This window comes from Musa acuminata, chromosome BXJ3-3 (assembly GCF_036884655.1).
Source record: "Musa acuminata AAA Group cultivar baxijiao chromosome BXJ3-3, Cavendish_Baxijiao_AAA, whole genome shotgun sequence".
NCBI lineage: Eukaryota > Viridiplantae > Streptophyta > Magnoliopsida > Zingiberales > Musaceae > Musa > Musa acuminata.
This window is the reverse complement of record NC_088351.1, coordinates 38,174,878-38,188,840: the sequence shown is the minus strand read 5'-3', so window position 1 is coordinate 38,188,840 and position 13,963 is coordinate 38,174,878. Positions and strand designations below refer to the sequence as shown.

Here is a 13,963-nt window from a genome sequence, read left to right as displayed (position 1 = left end):
CCTACATCTTAACCACCCATCCAAATCTCCTTAGTTGCCCCCAGATGGATGCTTAAGATGAAAGAATCAAATGGATGTAATCGAGAAGAGAAATCAAGACAAAAAGAATCAATCCATCAGCTGAACGACTGAGATTTGGAGATGGGAAAGGATCATAATCGGATCTCCAGAGCTCATAATGCTACCCTCAGTATCAAAAACTGAGGAAGAGAAATCAGACCATCAATGCAGCAATTTCTTCGTGAAAGTAAACAAAGTGCAGCTAGCCGAGGCGTCGATGAGGATCAACTCATTATTAGCTAATTTGCGTGAGAAACAAATGATGAGAAATTTTCATTTACTTTTTATGGGTATCTCTGAAAGTATCAAATCCAACCAACTGAAAGCCTCGAACCCTAAATATTTGATAAGCAAAGTGGCAGGGGAAAATTCAAGGAAGTTTAACAAACATAAGCTACAAAAATTCCTTTGGGTTCCTGTGCATTCACTTCTTGGAAAATGGCAGGAGCCTTCTCCAGCAACAAGGAGTCTGCCACATTCCTCAATCCTCAGTTTTGCTTCGTTTCTTTGGCTTATCCATTCGCTTTTCTGTTTCCCCCTTGTTCCGCAACCTCTGCAAAACATGAGCGAAAACAAAGCACTCAACAAAATTGCCCTGATTCATTGAACACAGTCCCTCTCGATCATTTGGTTTGTATGGCACCGATCAAAGACTCCTGCAATAAATAAAAATAGAACATTACCATTTTCCTTCTGTGGCTCTGTCGCTGGCGCCCTGAATCCCTCTTTTTGGCACCATTCAGCTCCTGGATATTTTAAGACAGATGAGAGACTTGTATCAACAGACAAAATAGACCTTATAGAAAAAGTCCTATTCTACCAAAGGTTGAAACAGCAAAAAACAGGTCTTCTGGAGATTCAACTACCTCTGCAAGAGCTATGGTTCGTGCATGCCTTTCTGAGTGTGTTTCTTGGTCTTCTTCGATCTCACCATCACTATTAAGCATCAGCCTGAGCCTCCCCTCTCCTAACAGTTTCCTTGAACGAGCATGCCTCTACAAACAAGGAGAAGATCGAATGCAAAATATACCGAAAAAGATATTAAACATGATCCAAACAAGTTTGTTTCTAAAAGCGTGACAGGTTTGTTTTATTAAATGAATTTGAAAATACAGTTTAACATTGCAATAGAAGCATCCGATACTAACATAAACTATAAAACTTTGCTACCATATGACTTGCCTCAACATTTAAGGTCCCTAAGCATAAAATGAAAGAAGTTCAACTGAACAATTGTACAACACCTAACAAATATTCTACTTTGCTCACCTTTGACTTAAGGTGTGTCTTCACTGTATCTTCACTTAAGCAGACAATTCTTGGGCAAAGTCGGCACTTAAAAACTGACTTGTGTTTCAAGATATAATTTGCAAAATCAGCTTCAATAGGATCATTCATATCAATAGAACTGCTCCCAGTTTTGACCTTCATGCTATCTTTAGCTTTAACTCCAGCATTTAGCTGACTATCCTTAGGGTTTCCACCAACATTTTCAGAGACATCGTTTTCCTCATTGGTGAGCAAGCCTAACCACAGATAAAAGCAGTTACACATCTTCAAAACTAGGATAAAAAATTAGAGTGCACAGAATCTTCGCAGAAGAGGCAGTCAGCAACTAATATTTAGTATGTTCAGGGATATATATATATATATATATATATTAACAACATAAGTTGACAATTCATTTCTGCTCAAAATTATTTAAAGTGAAGAAGAGGTGTATGGCGCGTTTAACTCGATTTGTAATACACCTGCTACACATGAAATTTCTCGACTGGAACTTAGTTATAGAAATGTATATTAAGAATGCTTGGGAGAGTTCAACACTTATCACCAAGTATCTTAGACATTCAAAAATAGGTTCTATGCATGCTCAGATCTTATCACCAAGTAAGAATTACCATTATTTAAAAAAATCCCACCAACAACACTGAAGATTTCATCAAAACAAAAACAAATCAAGAAAATTTCAGCAGACAAAAGAATAGCTTGTTAAAAAATATGTCAATTTTTAGAACTTCGAACAGCTTTGAATTGCTTAGCTATTCAAGAATAGGCTGTATGCATAGCTGAGACTTGTCTTTACAATTATGACAACAAACAATATCACCTAACCATGAAGTATAGTCCAACTATATGCCCTACTAAAATAAAGGATGAAGACAAAGTGGACATGCACTTTAGTGTTACTTTCTGCAGTATTGGCGCTAAAAGGTAACTGATAAACCGTTCAGATACGAATGATACTACCCGCCATATAACTTGCACCGTGAAAGGTGACCCTTTGGGTAAACCATAAACTAGAAAAGGGAAATTTTCACCCCAAAACTTATCTTCTAGAGTGAAAAACAAGAAAGAATACTGATGTGATTTTCAAGGCCAAGTGCCAAGACAACTAGCACTAAGCATATAGACAGTTATCACACACTAAACAAATCAATTTGGGGCATCTGTGATAGCTAACCCTGTCCTTGGCCAGGATTTCTATGCCAAGCATTTGGCCTTAGCCTCATACAAAATGACACAGTCCTTAGGCTTAGCTTGGCCATTAATCAACCATTATTGGCGGTCCTTAGGCTCAGCTGGACCAACCAATCCAAAGCATCAATCGTTATTGGCCATAAATGAAGAGGCAACTGAGACCTCAAGGAGGCAGTATTGTAGCTCTCTCTCAGGATGCACCTAGCGTCCCATGTAATATCCTCATTCTTGCAGAGCCACAATCATTCTTGCAGAGCCACAATCACGTAATAATATTACCTGCCATCTGTAGGAACATCATGTTTCCCTTTTTAGGCAGACAACTTTGTGAACACCCTTTACGTCAATTACAAATCCTCTAAGAACTTGCCCAAGCATAAAGCTTTTTTGACCAAACTATGCTTGGCCAAAGAAATTGAGATTTGAAATATTGAAGTGCACAACAACTCTCAATGGTCATCAATCAAGTCCCAGAAGAATATGAGAACCGAGATCCTTGTATAGCCAAGTATCTGGCCAGGATCAATAAAATTGTTTTGAGACTTCTACTGGTTGATATCTATTGACAACAGCAAGGTAACATTGCTGACTGAGCATCAAGCTAGGTGGACCCTAGTGGTTAAGCAGCATCCCTGGCAACCAAAACAAATTCATGAAGCTCATACATAGGACCTCACTATTTGCTTCGATGACTGGGACATTGTACAAGAGATCCAACAACCAGAAATAACCTAAGTGCCTTTACCCGAAGCTTCTATGAGGTGATCTAAGACATATATCGACCATCTCAAATGCAAGCCCTTGCATATAAAGTTCTAGGAAGGATTCTATTAGCTGAATATGCAGGGTGATGTTGAGTACATAATACAACTTTTCTACTATTGCCAACACCAGGCCAACTTCCAGCACCTGCTGGCCACCGGACTGATGCCCATGAATAACCCTCACCCATGGCCCTTCACATGATGTGACATGAACATCTATGGCCCATTCTCACCAAAAACCAGGCAATGGAGATACCTTATCATCATCATCTACCATTTCACCAAGTAAATCAGGAGAAAGGTGGTCTCAGAAACCAAAAGCAAAAAAGGAATGTTCAAGACCTATAACTGAAACGAGAAGCAGTCATTGACAACCACACAATTCTTCTGGTGCAGTGCGACATGTTGGTGTGACACCTTGTGTTACTTGGTCACTGATAACTGAAGGAAAATAAATGACGTCCCTAAAGCCTAACTTTTGGAATATGCATTTAGAAAGATATAGATGGACACCAGTCATTGTAAGTGTTTGTTTACCCCTGAAACTCACCCTTTATATTGCTAGCGGCAGGGAAGCTAATTTTCCCATTTACATAGATGTTGTTTTCCCCATTATCACGTACTCTCCTATTCAAGGTCATGATACTTGATTCCCAGGGATGTAATTTGCCAACAGCAAAGATGTAAATGGAAGTGATTTTTCAAAGACCAATCAAGTGTTATATTCAATAATCCCAACAAACAAACAAAAAAACGAATGAAAATTTAGAATAGTGCAGTATGGTATAGATCTACATTCACACACCACAGCCATAGAACACCACCAGAAAAGAACACTTGCAATCATAAGTAAGATAAAATGATACCTGAAGAATCTCCTTCTACCACATTCCCAGAGCTTTCTTCGCTTTCATATCCAGAACCTGTACAAACACCCAGGGCAGACAAGAACATACAAGAGTGAGCCATATTTGTAGTCATTATTCCAAATAAGTAAAAGCAGTAGCTGATCACAATAACAAAAGGTAGAATTGTTATACAAGCAGAAAGATTTTAGTAGAAAAACCAAAAGGAATACAGAAAACATTAATTAATGACAAAACCCTAAATCGGTGGCCGCTCAAGATCTTCAAATGACAGAGGTTCAATTGCAAAAAGCCAAAGAAATCACAAGGTAAATAACCAGAATAAACAGGTTAAAATGAGTTCCAAGAAAACTACAATGGTGCATCGTATACAAAATGTTGGATATCACATTAACATCGTCATCTCCGGACACGACAGAACAAAGGTTGCATGCACTAGAAGCACAATACATTCGCAAAAACAAAATGCAACGATCTCGAAGCTCGCAAAATACGGGCGAGCTCCAAACCCTACTTCAAGGGATAAAGGTTACAAGATGGGCAAGGGACAAGATTCGAACCAGAAGAAGGCGAGTGACGCGGATGCTCCTGCCGCTCCTCCCTTGCTTCTTCTTCTTCTTCTTCATCGTCGTCGTGGTCCTTCGATCCCCCAGTGGTCTCCGCATCTTCTTCCTGTGCTTCTAATTCTTCGTCGGAATCAGAAGAGGAGGATGAATCGGAGGAGGCGGCGCCCCCGTCGCCGCGCTCTTGCCTGTAGAAACGCCGCTTTATCATCGCTCGCGAAGGGGAGACAAAGAGGAGCAACAGAGCCCTGTGGTTAGGCGCCGGGTCTGTCGGCGGAGGAAATAGAGCTCGTCGGCTTTGCTTCTGTTTTGGGCCGAACCCCGAGGAAAGGGAAGCAGGCCGTTTCATCGCGTTCATCGTCCCAACCCAAGTTAGCCCATACACACCTTGCTAGGCTGCCACGTGTACTACGAATCTCGCTAGCACGTGGCTCTCGATCACCCACTGTTGACTAACGATAAAACGCATCGTGTCAGTATAAATAGGAATAAAATATCAGCTCTAAAAATATTTTTATATTATTTTTTATTTAAAAATAAAATATATAATCTATTTTTAATTTGTGAGAATTTGATAACTATTCTATGGTGCTAAGCATTATTGGAAGAGTCTTTCGATAAGTCTTGTAATTTACATAAAAAATTATTCATATATAATAAAATTATTTGACTGGTTTGACTAGATATATCTTGTATCTAGGTTTTATGATGAATGCATAGGTCACTAGAGTTGTCATAACATTATAATTATGATAATTGGATAACATTATAACATTATATTCACAGATGGTGTCGCCAAGGGAGACGGAACGGAAATCACCGTCGGATCGGATTTGGACGGCTACGGATGCATCCGCACCGATGCTTGCATCCCAACCATCGATCCATGTAGAATGTGGGGGTGAATCAAGTCGAGTACATTGGAACGCTGTCGATGGCGAATCACAGAAGCCAAAAGACACCCGTTTCCGTATACGCCACGTAATCGCGTACGATGGTCAAACCCGGCGGCGGTAGGTACTTGTTCTAAGTCTTCCTCTGTTTGGCTTTATGAGATCAGATGGCTGGTGAGCTCTGTAAAATTCACGCATAATTTGATCATGCATGATGTGACTTTCAATTAAAATTAAAACCCTATCTTATCAGTGTGTTAGCATAGAAATTAAACTTCCAATGGTTAAGTGTCGATGAATTTAGAATTCTCAAAAACTATTTGATCGAAAAAGGTTAAAACATCGATCAAACGTATGAGATTTTGTAAAGAAGTAAGAAAGGGACTGACATAGTTATGTACTATAAAGAGGACAAGATAAGCATGTCGCCATATCGTAGAAACTCTTTGGCAGATTCACATAATTCCACATTTCCAACCACTAAACGACTACATGTAGCTTTCATGGCAACTGAGTCAAATATTTTCCATATATATGGATAATTATACTTTGTTGATGGTATGTTATAAATATAAATATATATCAATAATAATAAAATCATATGTCCTAATTATTTTGAATCAGTTACATGCATTCTTCATCGATATTGAGATCTATAAAAATCATATATTAAATTAAATCATATATTAAATTAAGTTCAGTATACTTAAAATTTTATTTATAGTTTATACTCACATATTTTTATGTTCTACTATCACATGCAGATGTATTTTCATCATATCCTCGTATCATCTTAAATATTTTTTTCTCATTTTATATGATACTTAAATTTTTCTCATTTTATGTGATACTCAATTTTTCATGAATAATTTTTTTATCATTTATAGTAACTCCATACATCTATCTTAGCATTCTCACCTTAGTAACATAAAATTATATATATATATATATATATATATATATATATATATATATATATAACTATCAACGCTCATAATTCATAAAATATTATTAATTTTATAATTATTTTATAATTTTTAATATAAAATATTTAATGATCATACATGAATAATATCTTAGTTATTATATTTTTACTCTATAAATAATATCTTAATCGAACTTTCTATCTTATTGAATAATTAATACAAGATATATAAGATTTTATATAAAATTTTGTCAACATATATATATATATATATATATATATATATATAGCTTAAGCCAACATAAATTTGGAATTATGAACATAGAAAATAAGTGTTTGAGTTGGATTCAAGAATTAATGCATAATATAACTGATTTATTATGCAGCTAACAGCGAAATCACAACTATTATATGAATATTTAATAATAAAAATAATTATTGATGTAAAGCTAATAATACGTATAACAAAATGCATAGTTATATTTATGTCTTGATTTGCTTGGCTGACATCTTATCGAAATGTAGATTATTTTAAGAGGACTTCAGCTAAACTACATCCTCAGGAACAGCAGAACAGACTAATGTACTATAACGACCTCATGCGTCGAGATGAGGGCAGCTGAGAGATGGAAGAGTCTCTGTTGACGACGGAGAGCGGTGGAGGAAGGGAAGGAAAGGGATGGGCGAGCAGGCTCGGATGGGGCGACGGCGGCAGAGAGCTCATGGAGGAGGCGCGGCGGCTGGGCTACGTCGCCGCCCCCATGGTAGCGGTGACCATGTCGCAGTTCCTGGTGCAGGTGGTCTCCAGCATGATGGTGGGTCACCTCGGCAAGCTCGACCTGGCCAGCGCCGCCATCGCCACCTCCCTCACCAGCGTCACCGGTTTCAGCCTCCTCGTATGTCCACCGTCCCTCCTATCCCCATCCCTTTCTCGTCTTCTTTGCTTCACCTTTTGGGATAACTGTACCTCCAACGCGGAGCAAAGCGGAGGACCGATCGATTAGGTCCAAATAATGCTGGTCGGAAGCTTTTCCATGTGATAGGGCTTGATCTTTGTTTTCCTTCATTTCAAATGGAGCAGCGTCAAGGAGGAAGAAGTCTAATTGGTTTCAGATTATGCACCTCTGTTGCTGGAACTTTATATCTATCACACTAGAGCATATATTTAGTAACAATAACTGGTATCATGTTTTAGAATTTCTAGACAAGATCTGACCAACAACTAATTAACCTATACCTAGTTTTGAATCTTGCTAAAAGTGTTTGAAAGTAATCTATTATGACACACATCTATATGGATGAACATAATATACAAAGGTATTATGCTTTTGCAAAAAAAAATAATCAGTTGGAATTACTGAAAAAGAAATATACGAAGACAGAAAATGCTGATGTTGCTTCCATCTGACCTTGGAAAGGATGAAGGGAAGGAATTTTTTTTTTCATTCTTTTGCTTTTTTAGATTTTTGACAAGCAGAGAACCTCTCTTTCTATCTACCACGTCTTAGCTTAGTATGTATAAAGGGTGGCCCAATGCATGAGACTTTTGCAAGTGCAAGATTTAGAGAGGGTAAATGTACACAACTTGGTCGGTTTCATGACTGAAACCTTGGTCATTTCGGCGACGAATCAATAACAATATTTTGGCACTAATTCTCGACCTCTTAGTACGTGTGGGCATGGTATGGATAAATTTTGGTGGATGTAATTATGTAGGTGATTGAATGATTTAGATCCAACAGGTGATAATTTTAACAATACTGGTGAGTCCTCTTACCTATCGATTCTGCTCTAGACCATAATATTGTTTCGAATTCTAAACAAGTTTGGTTGATTACTTGCGATAGCAATGCTATGACAGTGAACAATCTGCATGTTTATCATGGGACTGAATTGAAATTTCATTTGATCCAGTTAATTTTGGTTTTACCAATCTTACTTGAGTTAAAATAACTTCATTCGAGTACAGTGGACTACAACAGGTAAAGCTGCACTTCATCTAAGGGATCACTCTTGTGCGCATGCGTGTAATTTCTAATATTCACCTTTTTTATCACTTCTAGATGTTAAAGGCATGTATGTTACTGAAGATGGGTTGATGTTGATTAACATTTCACAGCCAAACATGGGACATTTTACAACGCAGTATGGTACAGACCAAGGTATCATACCGGTGTTTCGAGGTTGGCTCGATACGGTACGGTACCGGCGTACTGAGGGGTACACCAGGGCGTACCAAGCGGTACACCATGGCATACCGAACAGTTTTATATATTTTCTTTCTTACTGTAGCACTGTAGCACTGCTACAGTAAAATGTTGTAGCACTGTAGCACGTTCCGTTCGGTACCGGACGGTCCGCGTACTGGTATGCCGTCGGACCGGTATATACCGCTCGTACCGGGCGGTACCATTCGGTATTGCATACCATGGTACAGACTATGATCGCCAAGATCCATGTAATTTTTTAAGGATTTTTCATGATTCTTCATATAGTGGATCCTGACACTTCTTAAATTATCCGATCTACCACAAAGTGCTGCTTGCTTTTGAATTTTTTTGTTGTTGCCACCAATGTTATTTTTTCAAATTTGATTGTAGTCTTTGTTATTCATTTTGACAGTTTAGTATAACAGGTAGTGAAGAGATTTTCAAGTTTGAAAGATGAAACATACATTTCTGTTACTTTGTATCTGTTCAATGCTTGATTTATTCTTTTAAGCTTGCATTTTATGTTGTTCTGTTTTTTCATACTAACCTACTAATCATTGGCTTACTATTTAATTAATCTACAGTTAGGGATGGCAAGTGGTCTAGAAACTCTATGTGGACAAGCCTATGGAGCGGAACAGTACCATATGCTAGGTATCCACACGTATAGAGCCATATTCTCTCTTTTAGTGGTCTGCCTTCCTATCTCGCTTGTATGGGCCTCGATGGGAAAGCTTCTTCAATTAATTGGTCAAGACCCCTTAATATCCCAAGAAGCTGGAAAATATGCTGTGTGGATGATGCCTGGATTGTTTGCTTATGCCATTGCTCAGCCTCTAATGAAGTTCCTTCTCTCTCAAAGCTTAATTCTTCCAATGCTCTTAAGCTCTCTGATGACACTGTGCCTTCATATCCCTCTATGTTGGGTCTTGGTGTTCAAGTCAGGCTTACGAAATGTTGGGGCTGCTCTTTCTATAAGTATATCATATTGGCTGAATGTATTTATGTTGGGGATGTACATAAGGTATTCAGCTTCCTGCAGAGCTACTCGTGCACCAATTTCAAAGGAAGCATTTAGAGGCGTTAATGAATTCTTACGGCTAGCACTGCCATCAGCATTAATGATATGGTAATTATTGTCTTGACTGTCATAGTATTCTATTTTCTTGTTCCTTGTATGGACTTTTGAGAATTATGGTTCAACTAACATTTATTGCAGTCTTGAATGGTGGTCATTTGAGCTGCTTATCTTGCTCTCTGGGCTCTTGCCCAATCCGCAGCTCGAAACATCAGTCCTCTCCATTTGGTATGTGAAATTAACAACTTAATTATTCATTTGGTATGTAATCGATGTATTGATGTGCTTTTGCATTTCTGAACAGCCTCAATAGCATCACATTGCTCTATTGCTTTCCATATGGTCTTGGTTGTGCTGCAAGGTACTCCTGAAACCCATACAATAAAAAAATGTACTTGTAAAATATCTTGTCACTTAATCATATTTTAAATATGTTTTTCTTATTTGTCAATAGTACTCGAGTCTCGAACGAATTAGGTGCTTGGAACCCAAAGGGTGCTCAGTTAGTAGTACGTGTTGCAATGTTTCTTGCTATTTCTGAGGCTGTTCTTGTGAGCGGGACTCTCTTCGCCATGCGCCGGATCTTGGGTTATGCTTATAGCAACGAGGAGGAGGTCATGAATTATGTTACTGATATGGTTCCGCTGGTCTGCTTTTCGGTAGTCTTTGACAGCTTACAGGGGGTCCTCTCAGGTTATCTATTCTCTCGTTATCTGTGCTTTCATGTCTATTCTTTTATTATGGAGCCATAGTTCTTGAGATATGTTTGCATTCCACTAACTGTTCCATTATTAGAATCATCATATGGTATTCTGTTTTCATTTATATAGATTCTTGTTCTCCAATCGTTGGTACTCATACGGTTGCCTAAAATCTAAATAACATTAAGTTGGGAATCTGATGTAGTGCCATGGAAGCAAAACAGAGATCCCTGTCATTCACATTCAATGAAAAGCAAGAAAGATAAAAAATCAACACAAATGGACATACGGATTTTAGATGATCTGAGGAAACCATGCCTACCTCTATGGACCAAAAAGCACCTCCATTCTTCACTTCTGAAGGAACAAGTACAACAAGAAAACTATTTGACATTTATCCCAAAACCTCTGTAGACACTCTTTTTCTAAATCCAGAAATGCCCTATGGTTATGTCCAAAACCATTTGACATTTATCTTCGAGCACTAATGCCCTATGGTTATGTCCACCACCATGGTGTTGCATATTTTTCAATGCTAGATTAAAACCCTTCATATGGAGCCAACCTCTTGTTTGAAGTAAGAGACTTGCGCATAGAAAAACAGTCGAACTATGTCTTACTAGGATCAAACTCAATCATATCTGTTTGTACCCTTACCACATCAAGAAACTAATAACAATTTTATACACACCAAAATTACAACAGTCTCAATCTTGGTATTTTGCCACCTTGACGATCAGCTTCATCTGCTTGCTAGAACACAAATAGAGGAAATTCACCTCCTTGTAGGACATGCAACCTAACATCCACCAGCTAGATATATCCCAGCAAACCCAGTGCACGTAGGGTCTTGGTATTGTACACTGCTACACAGTAAGCCATGGCACTGCACATATATCTTCATACAAAGAGCACCACTGCACATGACTTGCAACACTCGAATTTGAAACAAACTTGTTTATCAAACATGTATGGCCGCACTGAGGTAATCTACTTTGAAGAGGGACCTTAGTTTCTTGAATTTTCCCTTGTCGGTTGTACCTCAAGAACATAACGACGCCAAGAAATAATCTCTTTGAACAAGATGACATGAATCAACACAATTTGAAAAGGAATATATAACATCCAGAAATAAGTTTAAAGAAAAAGCAGGAAAAACCACATTCTTCAACAAGGAAATTGTTGCTTGTTGTTCCTCTTTTCGCTTAAATAAATGTTTTTCATTCTTACGACTATTTGGCTATGATTTGACATTGCAGGCATTGCTAGAGGATGCGGATGGCAGCATCTAGGTGCTTATGTGAACCTCGGATCATTCTATTTGTTTGGTATTCCCATCGCTGTTGTTCTGGGTTTCCTATTGCACATAGGAGGTAAAGGCCTTTGGATTGGTATAGTGTGTGGGTCTACAACGCAGACGATCCTCCTTTCACTGATAACAATCTTCACAAATTGGCAAAATCAGGTATGTTCTTCACTGTCATGTATGAATTGTTGAAACCTGCATGTATTATACTTTTTACTAGACTGTAAGAAACACTAAACTATAAACTCCAAACCATGTAAATTCAGTCTTGATGGACCCAGTACCATGTTTAGAGACATCTGTGGCATTTCGGTTTCGTTGCGTGTTTGAAAACAGTTTCTTATCGAGATGCGTTGAAACTATGATAATCTTTTGACACATCTTGGCTTAATCTTGCAGGCAACCATGGCAAGGGAGCGAATATTCCACGAAAGGTTACCTTTACAGAATATGTTGAAGTGAACCAGCTAGTTAGTTGCTCTTCATCCAATTTTCACTGTCAAGATATGATTGTCATAACTGGTGAGGAGACAAAACAACTGCTTAGTGATTGGCTAAATTTTGGTTAAATGAAGTCTTTGATCAACCATGCTATTGCAATTGGAGGTTTTGCTTCCAAATGCAATTGGCATTTCAAACTATTGAGATCACCGGTGATGATCAATTCATTAAAGTCTGATGTACCACTGTCTAGTTGAAATAAAGTGATCATGAAAGCGTAGGTTTTTTGTGAAACTGTGACCTAGTAGATGCTTGAGAAGGGAGTAGTTCTTTACTTGGTGAGTTATACTTAATGAAGTTTTTCACCAAGTAAACATGGAGGTGATGGGTCTTGTGTAATGCTAGAGAAACTTTTGAAAGCTCCAATTACTTGATGTGTCTCTCTATCTTCTGTCATGGTTTTTTCATGCTCATTATCTAACCTTTTATGATAGTGGATATACTTAACATGCCTAAAGGTCTTCATAACCTGATATAATGGTCATAACATATACATATCAACCCCCAATTTACATTCGACATTCATTTATGAATTGATACTTACATTTACTGATCATTTTAGGGGATTATTTAGAGAAACAATAATTAACAGTGTTAAATCACTCTTGCAACTACAATTTGCTAAAAACTTAGTATTCAGTAGTTGTAATTCCAATCAACTATATATTCTATTGTTTGCATATATAGTGTGGTGAAATCTTCTGAACCTTAAAATTGATCATTATTATTATGCTGATCATTGTATCCTAATGTTTACATATTTAGTAGCAATTACAATAAACTCATCATCATCATCTCCTATTCTGATGCATTATGGTTGTATCAGATGAGGGTGTGAGCACAGCTGAAAGCAGTCCAAATCCTTCAAACACAATCTTTGTTGAGACTAAACTCATTATGTCACTCAACTATGTAAAAGCTTAATATTCCATTTGTATATATAAGATCTTAAAACAATTAATCCGGGAAATATTGGACCATGTAAATCAAGATATATAATTTTGAAAAATATCGTCCGATACGGATGGTATGTATCGGTCCGTCAGTTGACCGATACACAGATCGTCTGTTACCGAACGGAATGGAATATATATATATATATCTTTTATAGATCTCAATGATAAAAGATACATGTAACTGATTAAAATAATTAAGATATATGATTTTATTATTATCATTATATATATATTTATAGCAAGAAACATTGCAACATGATAGGTTAATTAGTTGTTGGTCAGATCTTGTCTAGAAATTCTAAAATATGATACCAGTTATTGTTACTAAATATATGCTCTAGTGTGATAGATATACAGTTCCAGCAACAGAGGTGGATAATCTGAAACCAATTTGAATTCTTCCTCCTTGACGCTGCTCCATTTGAAATGAAGGAAAACAAAGATCAAGCCCTATCACATGGAAAAGCTTCCGACCAACATTATTTGGACCGAATCGATCGGTCCTCCGCTTTGCTCCGCGTTGGAGGTACAGTTGTTATCCCAAAAGGTGATGCAAAGAAGACGAGAAAGGGATGGGGAGAGGAGGGACGGTGGACATACGAGGAGGCTGAAACCGGTGACGCTGCTGAGGGAGGTTGCGATGGCGGCGCTGGCCAGGT

General features: G+C 37.8%; 2 protein-coding genes across 2 annotated transcripts; one reads left to right on the top strand and one right to left on the bottom strand.

Annotated features, from left to right (window-relative positions):
* Window positions 1-309: 309 nt before the first annotated feature.
* On the bottom strand, window positions 310-5,037 carry LOC103979936 (nuclear polyadenylated RNA-binding protein 3). Its single transcript, XM_009396199.3, has 6 exons — window positions 4,732-5,037; window positions 4,172-4,228; window positions 1,330-1,586; window positions 927-1,055; window positions 744-806; window positions 310-613 (listed from the first exon to the last, which is right to left on the bottom strand). Exons 1-6 carry the CDS (start codon window positions 4,943-4,945, stop codon window positions 542-544), a joined length of 792 nt encoding a protein of 263 aa, XP_009394474.2. The 5' UTR covers window positions 4,946-5,037; the 3' UTR covers window positions 310-541.
* A 2,111-nt stretch (window positions 5,038-7,148) lies between these two features.
* Window positions 7,149-12,726, top strand: LOC135632622 (protein DETOXIFICATION 12-like). The gene is made up of 7 exons (XM_065141250.1): window positions 7,149-7,448; window positions 9,347-9,891; window positions 9,982-10,068; window positions 10,145-10,201; window positions 10,295-10,533; window positions 11,801-12,006; window positions 12,247-12,726. The coding sequence occupies exons 1-7, from the start codon at window positions 7,179-7,181 to the stop codon at window positions 12,307-12,309; spliced, it is 1,467 nt and encodes a 488-aa protein (XP_064997322.1). The 5' UTR covers window positions 7,149-7,178; the 3' UTR covers window positions 12,310-12,726.
* The last annotated feature ends 1,237 nt before the right edge of the window (window positions 12,727-13,963 follow it).

Coding starts and splice junctions, on each gene's coding strand:
- LOC103979936 (XM_009396199.3), bottom strand. CDS start 4,945: ATGATAAAGCGGCGTTTCTACAGGCAAGAGCGCGGCGACGGGGGCGCC. Junction 1,587..4,171: donor GGTAGAAGGAGATTCTTCAG/GTATCATTTTAT, acceptor ATCTGTGGTTAG/GCTTGCTCACCAATGAGGAA. Junction 1,056..1,329: donor AGACACACCTTAAGTCAAAG/GTGAGCAAAGTA, acceptor CCTTGTTTGTAG/AGGCATGCTCGTTCAAGGAA.
- LOC135632622 (XM_065141250.1), top strand. CDS start 7,179: ATGGAAGAGTCTCTGTTGACGACGGAGAGCGGTGGAGGAAGGGAAGGA. Junction 10,069..10,144: donor ACATCAGTCCTCTCCATTTG/GTATGTGAAATT, acceptor ATTTCTGAACAG/CCTCAATAGCATCACATTGC. Junction 10,202..10,294: donor GGTCTTGGTTGTGCTGCAAG/GTACTCCTGAAA, acceptor ATTTGTCAATAG/TACTCGAGTCTCGAACGAAT.